The following is a 13,368-nucleotide window of genomic DNA, read 5'->3' as shown; positions in this document are numbered from 1 at the left end:
CAAACATAAACTCGGATGAATCCTTCCACTGTCCATATATAAATAAATAAAAATCCAAGCACACAACCACATAACCATAACCAAAGCACAACAGTTTCCTATTTGTTTTTGAGTAACCCGCCTGCCTACATCCTACCATGTGATCACTGCGGCCACGTGAGGGATATGTCATAAGAATGTCCTCTAGAACGTTGGGAACTAGTCGCAACCATTCTGCTCTGCTTCCATGTGATCAACGCAGACACGTGACTGCTGTGACATCAGTATGTTCTTTAGAAGGACGGGAACTAGCCTCTACGTGTGTTTTGTTCCGGTTACAGTAGTAACATTTAGCTCAGGGGAACCGGTGTGAAGACAGTTTTTTTGTTTTTCCTTGGTTCATTCAGTGGCACAGGAGATGGTTTGGTGCGAAGAGTGACTGCAGGCAAGTGAGACAGGTACTCGGGTATTTAACTTGCTCCTTTAGTATCCTCATAAATTGTTAATTTAGTTTCTACCACTACTTTAGAAGACCATATAGAACAATGCACATTAAAGCTATAATTGTTTAAACCATGTATTTATTTAAAGATAAAACAATGCTAATATGTAGCCTTGATACATTATTCTACACTACAAAGCTACATTATGAGTGCTCATTTCATGTGTTACAACTTTGGTAGACTTGAGTTATCTGGTTAGGAAACTGCAATTTTGTGTACACATTTATTGCTTTTGTTAAAAAAATTGCTAAAGTATTTGGTTTGAACACTTACTACAGAGTAGGTTGTGGGATTTATCAATATATCTTAAAAAGGGATAGGAAAGTAAAAATTAAACTTGCATGATACAGACAGAGCAGATCATTTTAAGACACTTTTAAATTCACTTCTATTTTTAAATCTGCTTCATTCTCTTAGTATCCCTTGTTAAAAAAATGAATACGCACATATCATACACTAGTGGGAGCTGCTGCTAATTGTCTCTGGTGATTGGCTAAATAGATATTTTCAGCTTCCTGTCAGTAGTGCAATGCTGTCCCTTCAGCAATGGATAACAAGAGAATGAAGAAAATTTGATAATAGAATTAAATTGGAAAGTTGTTTAAAATTGTATGTTCTTTCTTGCGCATCCTCTTTAGAAGAGGCTTCCTTCTGGGACGACAGCCATGCAGACCAATTTGATGCAGTGTGCGGCGTATGGTCTGAGCACTAACAGGCTCAGACATACAACCTCTGCAGCAATGCTGGCAGCACTCATACTTTCCAATGGCAACCACTGGATATGACGCTGAGCATGAGCACTCAACTTCTTTGGTCGACCATGGAGAGGCCTGTTCTGAGTGGAACCTGTCCTGTGAAACCGCTGTATGTTCCACAGTTTCAGTTTCAGGGTCTTGGCAATCTTCTTATAGCCTAGGCCATCTTTATGTAGAGAAACAATTATCTTTTTCAGATCCTCAGAGACTTCTTTGCCATGAGGTGCCATGTTGAACTTCCAGTGACCAGTATAACAGAGTGTGAGAGCGATAACACATAATTTAACATACCTGCTCCCCATTCACACCTGAGACCTTATAACACTAACGAGTCACATGACACCAGGGAGGGAAAATGACTAATTGGGCCCAATTTGGACATTTCCACTTAGGGGTGTACTCACTTTTGTTGCCAATGGTTTAGACATTAATGGCTGTGTGTTGAGTTATTTTGAAGGGACAGTAAATTTACATTGTTATACAGGCTGTACACTCACTACTTTACATTGTAGCAATGTGGCATTTCCTCAGTGTTGTCACATGAAAATATATAATAAAATATTTACAAAAATGTAAGGGGTGTACTCACTTTTGTGAGATACTGTATATATACACACACACTTTATACACTTTTGTGTCAGGAAACGCCTCAATATATCTGGATATATATATATATATATATATATATATATATATATATATATATTCTCCACACACATAATCTCTCCTCTCTTGTATAGAGATATATACATATTTAAAGTAGTGTGAAAGGTAAAATTAGACTTTTATTACTCTGATAGACAATGCAATTTAAGATGGTTTTTAAATTCACCCCGTCATCAAATTTAGTATATCCTTTGTTGAAAAGCATTTGTACCTCTGCTAAGCTGCAGCAATGTACTACTGGTAGCTAGCTGGTGATTGGTGGATAGAAACATTTGTCTCTTGTCATTGGCTCACCAGATGTCTTTTATTATTGCACTATTGCTTGCATATAAATAAATATTTTCGTTGTGCACTTTTATGTCCATTTTAATTGCATATATAATAATTACAAATTTTAAACTTGATACATCACTTTAATTACTCTTGTAAAGGGATAAGAAAGTCAATATTAAACTTGCATGATAGAGCATGTAATTTTAAGACACTTTATAATTCTATTTTCAAATGTGCTTCCTTCTCTTGGTATGTTGTTGAAAAAGAATACGCACATATCCTACACTATTGGGAGCTAGCTGCTGATTGGTGCCTGCACACATTTGTCTCTTGTGATTGGCTGCCAGTAGTGCAATGCTGTTCCTTCAGCAAAGGATAACAAGAGAATGAAGCACATTTTAAAATTGTATGTTCTATCCAAATCATGAAAGATAATTTTGGGGTTTTCTGTCCCTTTAAAGGGACAGTAAAGTCAAAACTAAACTTTCATGATTCAGATAGGGCATGCAATTTTAAACAACTTTCCAATTTACTTTTATCATCAAATTTGCTTTTTTTCCCTTGGTGGTATTTTTGAAAAGCTAAACCTAGCTAGGCTCAAACTGATTTCTAAACAGTTGAAAACCGCCTCCTAGCTCAGAGCATTTTGAAAGTTTTTCACAGTTAGACTGTGCTAGTTCACATGTGTCATAAAGATAACATTGTGCTCACTCCCGTGAAGTTATTTAGGAGTCTTCACTGATTGACTACACTGCATGTCTGTCAAAGGCACTTAGATAAGGAGGCTGTCTGCAAAGGCTTAGATACAAGGTAATCACAGAGGTAAAAAGTATATTAATATAACTGCGTTGGTTATACAAAAACAGGGAAAGGGTACTAAAGGGATTATCTATCTTTTTAAATAAGAAAAAATTTGGTGTAGACTGTCCCTTTAAGTAAGCTGCTCTTCTTTTTTTTTTTTTATTCTCCCTGCAAACTAATTTCTTGTGTTAACATAAAAACACATGGTATGGCGAGTGATTTCTAAATAAATATGTAGGACAACCAGTGTGAGATAGTGAATTTAGAATAGATAGAGCACTGTTATTCATTCTCTTTTCAATAAAAACCTTCATGCTTTATTTATATTTACTGGAAGAATTTACCCAAAAATGTTACTCAAATAGTTGGAAAACTGCTTCTTTTAAAAGCAAAATACTTTTGCTTACTCTTATTCTTTTACAGATCCTGTATGAAGGAAGAAAGATGGAAAGCGCTTCTGTTTTGCTGGAGTCAAAGTCTTTGCCAATCAAACTTTTGAATGAAATGTATCATTTACGACAGCTTGGATATCTTTGCGATGTGACTGTTAGAGTGGAGCACCAAGGTACTAGAGAGGAATTTATAGCTCACAAATCCATATTGGCAGCTTCGAGTAAATATTTTAAGGAGGTATTCCTTAATGCAAACATAGTTGATGGCTCTAATGCATATATATTATTAAATGAAATACAAGCTAAGGACTTTGCTTCTTTTCTTGAGTTTGTATATACTTCAAAGGTGGTAGTAGAGGAAGACCAGATACAGCGAATGATTGATATAGCTGAAAGGCTTAAATGTTTGGAACTTGAAGAAACTTGCTTCCAGCTTAAAAAACAGATGCTTGAGTCAGTGTGGTTAGACTTGCAGATAATTTCAGAAAGCCGAGAACCCGAAGAAGACCTAAATCCACCACCAAGCAACCATACTCCGTCATCTGTAGAGGATGATATACAAATCGATAATATTACAACCGTTCACCCTGATGATACTGTGGAAAAAAGTACAAATGAATTGTGTCCCAATACATCACCTGCAATGACAGAAGAAAACATGGAAATTAAAAAAGAGTCTCAAAAACTTTCACATACCAAAAATAGAAGATCTAGTGGGCGTCTAGCTGGAAAAAAGCCAGTGGTTGAAATTCCCAAAAAAAAGTATACTAGAAAATTACGGGAGCAGCAAAATAGTACAGAAGTTGACAATACTTTCAGTGTAAATGAAATAGAGCAAAGTAGGCATAATATAGAAATAACAGATGGACAAGGTGATGATAGTATGAAGGCTGAAGAAGAAGAATGTGATAGCCATTATGAAATGGACAGTAGTAAAAAGTCAGATGTAGACAGCAAGCAGTGTGAAGAGGATGTTACATACACAAATGGTGACGAAAGCTTTCAGGACTTGAAACTTGATCATATGGCTTCTGAAGAAGCTGCTCATCGTTGTGAAATCTGTAATCAGACATTTGCTAATAGCTGTAATTTGAAAAGTCACGAGCGTCACGTTCATAGTAATGAAAGACGATTCCCATGTGAAATCTGTGACAAAAAGTTTAAAAGGAAAAAGGACATAAAGAGGCATATTCTACAAGTCCATGGGGGTGGTGCTGAGAGACATTTCTGCCAAGAGTGCGGCAAAGGTTTAAGTTCAAAAACATCTCTTAAACTTCATGAGAGGACTCATACAGGTGACAAACCTTTTAAGTGCACCCAGTGTGATGCCAGATTTTCTCAGACATCTGCACTTAAAACACATATGAGGTATGAATAGACTTTATGTTGTTTAGTTTTAGTTTGTAATACATTTTTGTAAATATTTCAGGGTCAGTAAACATTAGATATCTGAATTTGTTCACTTCGGGTGTTAACAAATGTGGAAGAATACGGCCTCAATCCACATTCGGTTCTTTTCGGAGCCAGATTTAATATTGTGAAAGTGCAAGACACTGAGATGTGGTTTTGCCCAGATCTCAGTGTGCTGTCCTTTTACAAGAATAAATCCCGGCTTGGAATAGAGACAAATATGGATTGATATCCTTTGTTTAAAAGCATAGCTAAATAGGCTCAGTAGCTGCTGATTGGTGGCTGCACATAGATGCCTTGTATGATTGGCTCAGCCATGTGCATCGCTATTTCATGCAAATTAGATAATAGAAGTCAATTGAAATGTTGTTTTAAATTGTATTCTCTGTCTGAATTGTGAAATAGAAAATTGTGGGTTTTCATGTCCCTTTAATCCACTTTTCCTCCCCATGTATCATGTGACAGCCATCAGCCAATCACAAAATGTATATATTGTGAACATGCTCAGTAGAAGCTTGAGCCTCAGAAAGTATGCAAATAAAAAGAGTGTGCAAGTTGTAATAATGGCAGTATATGAGAATTAAACCTTTTGCTTTTAGAGGCCCTTTAATATGCTTTTATTCTTATCTTCTACTTATGTCCCTCGTCACCCCTCACAACCAGGTGCAAGTCATACTGCCTTTGACAAAATGTAGAAGAGCTCCTGGTGCCTCCTAATTCACTGGCAGCTTAGATCACTCTTGTCAAATAAACAGTAATGTAAATGGTAAAAAAATAATAAATATATATATATATATATATATATATATATATATATATATATATATATATATATATATATAAACACACAGTTGTGCTCATAAGTTTACATACCCTGGCAGAATTTATGATTTCTTGGCCATTTTTCAGAGAATATGAATGATAACACAAAAACTTTTCTTTCACTCATGGTTAGTGTTTGGTTGAAGCCATTTATTATCTATCAACTGTGTTTACTCTTTTTAAATCATAATGACAACAGAAACTACCCAAATGACCCTGATCAAAAGTTTACATACCCTGGTGATTTTGGCCTGATAACATGCAGACAAATTGACACAAAGGGGTTTGAATGGCTATTAAAGGTAACCATCCTCACCTGTGATCTGTTTGCTTGTAATTAGTGTGTGTATATAAAAGGTCAATGAGTTTCTGGACTCCTGACAGTTCCTTGCATCTTTTATCCAGTGCTGCACTGACGATTCTGAGTCATGGGGAAAGCAAAAGAATTGTCAAAGAATCTGCGGGAAAAGGTAGTTGAACTGTATAAAACAGGAAAGGGATACAAAAAGATATCCAAGGAATTGAGAATGCAAATCAGCAGTGTTCAAACTCTAATAAAGAAGTGGAAAATGAGGGGTTCTGTTGAAACCAAATCACGGTCAGGTAGACAAACTAAAATTTCAGCCACAACTGCCAGGAAAATTGTTCGGGATGCAAAGACAAACCCACAAATAACTTCAGGTGAAATACAGGACATGTGGTTTGGCTGTTTCAAGATGCACAATAAGGAGGCACTTTAAGAAAGATGGGCTGCATGGTCGAGTCGCCAGAAGAAAGCCATTACTACGCAAATGCCACAAAGTATCCCACTTACAATACGCCAAACAGCACAGAGACAAGCCTCAAACCTTCTGGCACAAAGTCATTTGGAGTGATGAGACCAAAATTGAGCTTTTTGGCCACAACCATAAACGCTACATTTGGAGAGGAGTCAACAAGGCCTATGATGAAAGGTACACCATTCCTACTGTGAAACGCGGAGGTGGATCGCTGATGTTTCGGGGACGTGTGAGCTACAAAGGCACAGGAAATTTGGTCAAAATTGATGGCAAGATGAATGTAGTATGTTATCAAACAGAACGCCTCATTTTCCACTTCTTGATTAAAGTTTGAACACTGCTGATTTGCATTCTCAATTCCTTGGATATCTTTTTATATCCCTTTCCTGTTTTATACAGTTCAACTACCTTTTTCCCACAGATCCTTTGACAATACTTTTTCTTTCCCCATGACTCAGAATCCAGAAACGTCAGTGCAGCACTGGATGAAAGATGCAAGGGTCTGTCAGGAGTCCAGAAACTCATTGATCTTTTATATACACACACTAATTACAAGCAAACAGATCACAGGTGAGGATGGTTACCTTTAAAGGGAACCACAACACCTGCTTCAAATGTTCTAAACTAACTTGTTGGAATTGTGCAAAATGAACTATCACTTATTTATGCTGTCTTTTCATATTTTCATTATATTGTAGAAAAACAGCTTCATAATTTAAAGTTTAATCAGCAGCCTAGCACTTGCTATGTCTGCTGCCATATTGTAACGCACGTCTTCAACATTAGTAGGTCATGTGACTCACACGGCACCTTCTATTTCTAACACTGAGGAAGCAGAGTGAGGACTGCAGTTTCTGAGAACGGCTTCAGGCTCTGCTATATTTATAAACAGCAAGAGCAGGGAAGGAAGCAGAAAGGGGGAGGGAGACTCAGGGCTCCAGAGACTGTAAGTAACGTAGATAAATGCAGAAGTATCTGGTTACAATTATATCTGCAGCAGGAGTTTGCTTTCTGTCTCCGGAGCCTTTCTTCCCCTGTGCATTCCTCTCCCCCTCCCACTTCCTTCCCTGCTCTTGGTATTTATGATTATAGCAGTGAAGCCGTTCTTAAAAGACACTGCAGTGATCCCTCTGCTTCCTCAGCCTTAGTAATAGAAAAAGGTGCCGTTTTAGTCACATGACCCACTGTAGTGGAAAGTACTTCACAATATGGCAGCAGACATAGCAGATTGTAGGCTGCAGATCATCATTGAAATTATAAAGCTGTTTTCTGCAACAGAATGCAGTAAGATGAAGACTGCATGCAGAATTGTAGTTAGTTTATTTTGCATAATCAAAGAAAGTTAGTTAAAAACTTTTCAAGCAGGTGTTGTGGTTCCCTTTTAATAGCCATTTAAACCCCTTTGTGTCAGGCCAAAATCACCAGGGTATATAAACTTTTGATCAGGGTCATTTGGGTAGTTTCTGTTGTCATTATGATTTACAAAGAGTAAACACAGTTGATTGATAATAAATGGCTTCAGCCAAACACTAACCATGAGTGAAAGAAAAGTTTTTGTGTTATCATTCATATTCTCTGAAAAATGGCCAAGAAATCATACATTCTGCCAGGGTATGTATGCATGAGCACAACTGTATATGTAGCATATGAAGTAGCTGGGTGGGGGCAGTGTAATATTTTCTAACATTATATAATTTTTAGCTATCTAAAGCACAAATTAATTGCATAAATACATAACAAAAATGCATTTAAAGGGACAGGAAACCCCAACATTTTCTTTCATGATTTGGATAGAACATACAATTTTAAACAACTTTTCAATTTACTTCTATTATAAAATTTGCTTCATTCTCTTGTTATCCTTTCCTGAAGAAACAGCATTTCACTACTGGCAGCTAGCTGAACACATCTAGTTAGCCAATCACAAGAGACAAATGTGTGCAGGCACCAATCAGCAGCTATCTCCCACTAGTGTAGGATATGTGCATATTCTTTTTCAACAAGGGATACAAAGAAAAAGAAGCACATTTTGAAAATAGAAGTGAATTTAAAAGTTTCTTAAAATTACATGCTCTATCTGAATCATGCAAGTTTTAATATTGACTTTCCTATCCCTTTAATGATAATTTGTGCAGTAAAAATTGAGCATTTTTTTTAATACTGGCCAATTTTAGCTTAATATTGGCTAAAATTTTAGCCATTTTTTTCAGTAAAATCAGCAGGGTGATGCACCCCCAAAAAAAGTTCTGGGGTGAACACTGCACTAGTGTCCAAAAGTCTAGTTTTATTTCAGTATTCCTGCAAAATTAATTTGATAAATTATATATTATTGCTGTATGCACGGGTGAAGCATGGGGGGGCACAGGGGCGGTTACCCCGGGCGCATAATTCTTAGGGGCGCAAAATTTCAAAAGAAATTTGCGCCCCTAAGGAATTTCGTTATAAAAATTGCAGGCGGCAGGGCCGTGGGGTTGCTTTTTGTGGGGAGCTGCCTGTGCCAATTCATAAGGTGCACACTGCCGTCACCATGCGCACTCACAAATGCATCACAGGAGTATGAGGGGCATGGGGGGGATCTGTGCAGTTGCTGGTAAGCTAAGAGAGCCATCTCCTTATCATTAGGTGCGCTCTCACTGTCTCAGCGCCGGCAATCGGCATCAGCTCATTGCTTCGCCTTCTAGCAAGCATCAGCTGACAGCCATTTTCCAGCTGGAAACCTCCACTCCGCAGTGATTGATGACTATTAACGCTGCATGGAAGTCTTACATTGTAAGATGAATCCATGCAGCGTTAAGCCAAATTGGAAACATGCTCACTAACGCGCCCCCCTCTTTCCATGCACGGTGCACCCAATCAGCTGCTAGTTTCTGCCAGCCAATGGCTGTGCTGTACAGTTTAGCTTGCAGCCAATAGCTGCGCTGTACAGTTAAGCTTCAGCCAATGGCTGTACAGCCTGTAGTTTTGTGTGGTTGAAAGGAAACTCAGGCAGTGAGGTGACAAGATGTGCTGGCGGCCTTGCTTGAGAAGAAGATTAGTGCTGCCCTGTACTGTAATAAAAAATATGTGTTTAGTAAATGTCTAAATTTTATTTAAATTTGTAACTTTGTACTGCAGTAAAGTTGTACAAAATACACAACAAACTACATGAATTGTCCCCCTTTAATGCTGTTCATTAACTTAAAGTGAATGTAAATTTTGATGCTAAATTTGATTAAAAACAGGGGCACTTTAATTCATCAAAATTTACATTTCACTCCTGTTGTGAAAAAAAACTTACCTTTTAAACTTGACAGCAGCTCCAGCTTCCTCCTGTCGTCGCAATCCATTTCTGATGTCAGAAATGATGGATAGGTCATCCTCCAGTCACGGCTTCTCCCCCCCCCCCGTGGGAATCAGTGTCTGATTCAAAGCCGCGATTGGTGGAAGCCAGATTCCTCATTTTAGACCCAGGAAGAGGCTTTGCGACGGGTGGAGGAAGCTGGAGCTGCTGTCAAGTTTAAAAGGTAAATTTTGTTTTGTTTTTTTCACAACAGTAGTGAAATGTAAATTTTGATGAATTAAAGTACCCCTGTTTTTAATCACATTTTTAAAAACCTGGCACTTTAGCATCAAAATGTACATTCACTTTAACTTGAAATATGTATATTTATCTAAAATTGTATTGTGGTAGAGACTCAGTCAGTGCTAATGGGTTAGGGGGGGGCGCAATACTTGTCTTGCCCTGGGCTCTGACAACCCATGCTACGCCACTGGCTGTATGTATTTCTTCTAATAAGAAATGCATCATTTCTTCTACTAAAAGTTCAAAAAATATGTTTTAGTACATACTGGAAATAAAAAAAATTCTCGGTATTTAGTATGATCACCATTTGTTAACTATTTCAACAATATTTACAGGATTCCAAATATTATTTAGAGATGTCGGTGTCCTTTTTTTTTTTTTCTTTAACAAATATTTTCAACAATGTTCAATGAGGCTAAGGTCTGATGATTATTGAGGTAAAGCTGTGCAAATTAGCACTCATTGCTCTTCCGTGCTTTTCATATACATCTAGCACAGTTTAATGTGTGTTTAAAATTGTTGTCCTACTGGTAGTGAGGGCATGCCTCTGCAGAAAAGATTAGTACTGCTCATATTTAAGTTGATCTTGTGCAAGTCGCTAGCTCCAGAGCAGCAAAGCATGCCCACACCTAAAATAAACATATTTATTTGGGGCTTCACATGCTTCAAATAAACTCTGGGATTGCAACCAAAAAATTCACATTTAGATTTCTTTTATTGTTTGACTCATGCTAAATGTTTACATTTGTTTTTTGAAAAATGTATAGACCGCTACTCTCCCATGAAGACTACACTTTGACAGTTGTCTTTTGACTGTGCTTTTGTGCCTGGTTTAGCTGGGCTTTAATTGTGAATGCATTGTGCTGTTCTATTCCATAATGTTAGTTTGATATGCTGGTCTTCTGATGGTGTGGTCACTTTAAGCATGCTTGGTCTTGTTTTGGCTCAAAATTCTTTATCTTCAGAAAATCTCTTTAGTTGGTGTTGAACTGCTCACACAGACATATTCTATTAAGCTGGAATTTGCCGCTGTAAAAAAAGTTTAGCGGTCAAATTGATTCTCTTAAAGGGACACTGAACCCAATTTTTTTTTCTTTTGTGATTCAGGTAGACTGAAATTTTAAGCAACTTTCTAATTTACTCCTATTATCAAATGTTCTTTATTCTTTTGGTATCTTTATTTGAAATGCAACAATGTAAGTTTAGATCCCGGCCCATTTTTGGTGAACAACCTAGGTTGTCCTTGCTGATTGGTGGATAAATTCATCCACCAATTAAAAACTGCTGTCCAGAGTACTGAACCAAGAAAAAAGGTTAGATACCTTCTTTTTCATATAAAGATAGCAAGAGATTGAAAAAAAATTGATAATCAGAGTAAATTAGAAAGTTGCTTAAAATTGCATGCTCTATATGAATCGCAAAAGAAAATTTTTGGGTTCAGTGTCCCTTTAACTCCTTTTGTCATGATTACAGAAGGTATTTCAACTAATGTCCTTCTCCAAAGGCCCTAACATGAGCTCTAGCAAGGCCATACTAATATAATTAATATAATATGGGAATAATTAAAAGATTAATACAACTCGTGTGTGTGTGTTAGGATTTTACCCTTTTAAATTAAATATATAGTGCAACAACAGTTTTGAAAACGTTTATACAAATGTTGAGTGAAGAGGCAATGCCATATAAATATGTAACAGAGATTACAAAAGTGATTGAGTAATAAGTATCAACTGATCACAATATTTTACTACTTTTTTATGATCAAATTAAACCATTTTGTTATGGTAGACTTCTATACTCTACTGTGTGTGTGTATATTAGGGCTGCAACTAACTATTATTTTTATAATTGATTAGTCGAAAAAATAATCGGCTGATTAATCAGATAAAAAATAATCAATAATTGTTTTCTATATTTTAAATAAAATCCACATACTGAGTGTTACAAATATAAACTTTAGACTAAAACTTTACATTAATACAACTTTTTGTCCATTTTTTTAAGCAGCAGGAGACATTTTTATAATTAAGCAAAACAAAACCACAAACTGTTTGAAAAGCGGTAGAACTAGAAAGAGGTAGACTAGCTAGCACTGTTTATCACATTCTGTTATTCACTCTTACAGAAACTTTGAGTTGAAATGCAAAAATGTCAACATAACTACATGCTCTTGGCTGGGGATGGTGCTTTTTTGCAAGCTATTTTGCCTGCAGCAGGCAAGAGGCACTGTTGGTGTTGAGGTATCTGAGATGCATAATTAGGGTTTTGCCAATTTTGCCAAAGTGGGATATTTATCTTAGTTAGCTCCACCAATGCAAAGTGCTTTCCACTTTGGCAAGGGGCCTCTCAGCAAAGTAAGCCTGGACTTCATTCTAACATAAGAAAGATCTTGAATATCTATATGCAATGGTAAATAACCAGCTATAAGGTTAGGGAAAAATATCTAGTCCGCCCTAAAAATAACAGATATATACTTATAGAAGTTGAATTTGGTACATATTATCAGTTATCACAATTTATTAATATATATATAAATATATATATATATATATATATATATATATATATATATATATATATATATATATATCGCTAAGGACTTTATATCAATAACAGGACAAAGCCTTACACATTTATCTATACAGTACATATAATCAGCAATAGCAAGCGAACCACTAATAATTGTGCAAACAGATAATAGTGCACATCATTCAAATAACAACTCCCATCAATCTAGGGCTAGGTGTAAATAACAAGCTTGGCACTATATCATGAAAAGCATGGTCCCAAATCGCCTGATTTATTATAAACAATCCAAATGATTAGCAAGGAGTAATTGTAAACTTATACTGTCCTGAAAAAGGGAAAAGTAAATATCTGTAGATGTCCTTTAGGTTAAGGGCATAACCATAAAACACAATACTATGTGCATAAGCTCATCGGAGTGAAGCAGCTGGTGTTGTGCACAGACCAATTGCAAACCAACTAATCGATTATGAGATTAGTTGACAACTATTTTCATAATCGATTATAACGATTAGTTGTTGCAGCCCTAGTGTGTGTGTGTGTGTGTGTGTATCGGTTATTCCAAGAATTAGCTTAATATTGCATAATCAAGAAAATACATCAAATAGATAGTAGCAATAAAAAACAAAATTTATGCTTACCTGATAAATTTATTTATCTTATGGTGTATCCAGTCCACGAATCATCCATTACTTGTGGGATATTCTCCTTCCCAACAGGAAGCTGCAAGAGGATCACCCACAGCAGAGCTGTCTATATAGCTCCTCCCCTACTGCCACTACCAGTCATTCGACCGAAGACAAGCAAGAGAAAGGAGAAACTATAGGGTGCAGTGGTGACTGTAGTTTAAAATTAAAAAACACCTGCCTTAAAATGACAGGGCGGGCCGTGGACTGGATA

General features: G+C 36.6%; 1 protein-coding gene across 2 annotated transcripts in view; it reads left to right on the top strand.

Moving 5' to 3' along the window:
• The first annotated feature begins 250 nt into the window (after positions 1 to 250).
• Positions 251 to 13,368, top strand: part of GZF1 (GDNF inducible zinc finger protein 1) — a 48,798-nt gene continuing 35,680 nt past the window's right edge. The window contains exons 1-2 of one of the 2 annotated variants that reach the window (XM_053712187.1): positions 251 to 424; positions 3,401 to 4,737. In XM_053712187.1, coding sequence (XP_053568162.1) covers positions 3,422 to 4,737 — 1,316 coding nt within the window. In that variant the 5' untranslated portion in view covers positions 251 to 424; positions 3,401 to 3,421. Of the gene's footprint in view, positions 438 to 3,400; positions 4,738 to 13,368 lie in introns of both variants that reach the window. The other variant, XM_053712186.1, reaches the window with a different exon arrangement.

Source organism: Bombina bombina, chromosome 4, assembly GCF_027579735.1.
Source record: "Bombina bombina isolate aBomBom1 chromosome 4, aBomBom1.pri, whole genome shotgun sequence".
NCBI lineage: Eukaryota > Metazoa > Chordata > Amphibia > Anura > Bombinatoridae > Bombina > Bombina bombina.
The sequence above is the reverse complement of the archived record's forward strand: the minus strand, read 5'-3'. Positions and strand labels throughout refer to the sequence as shown.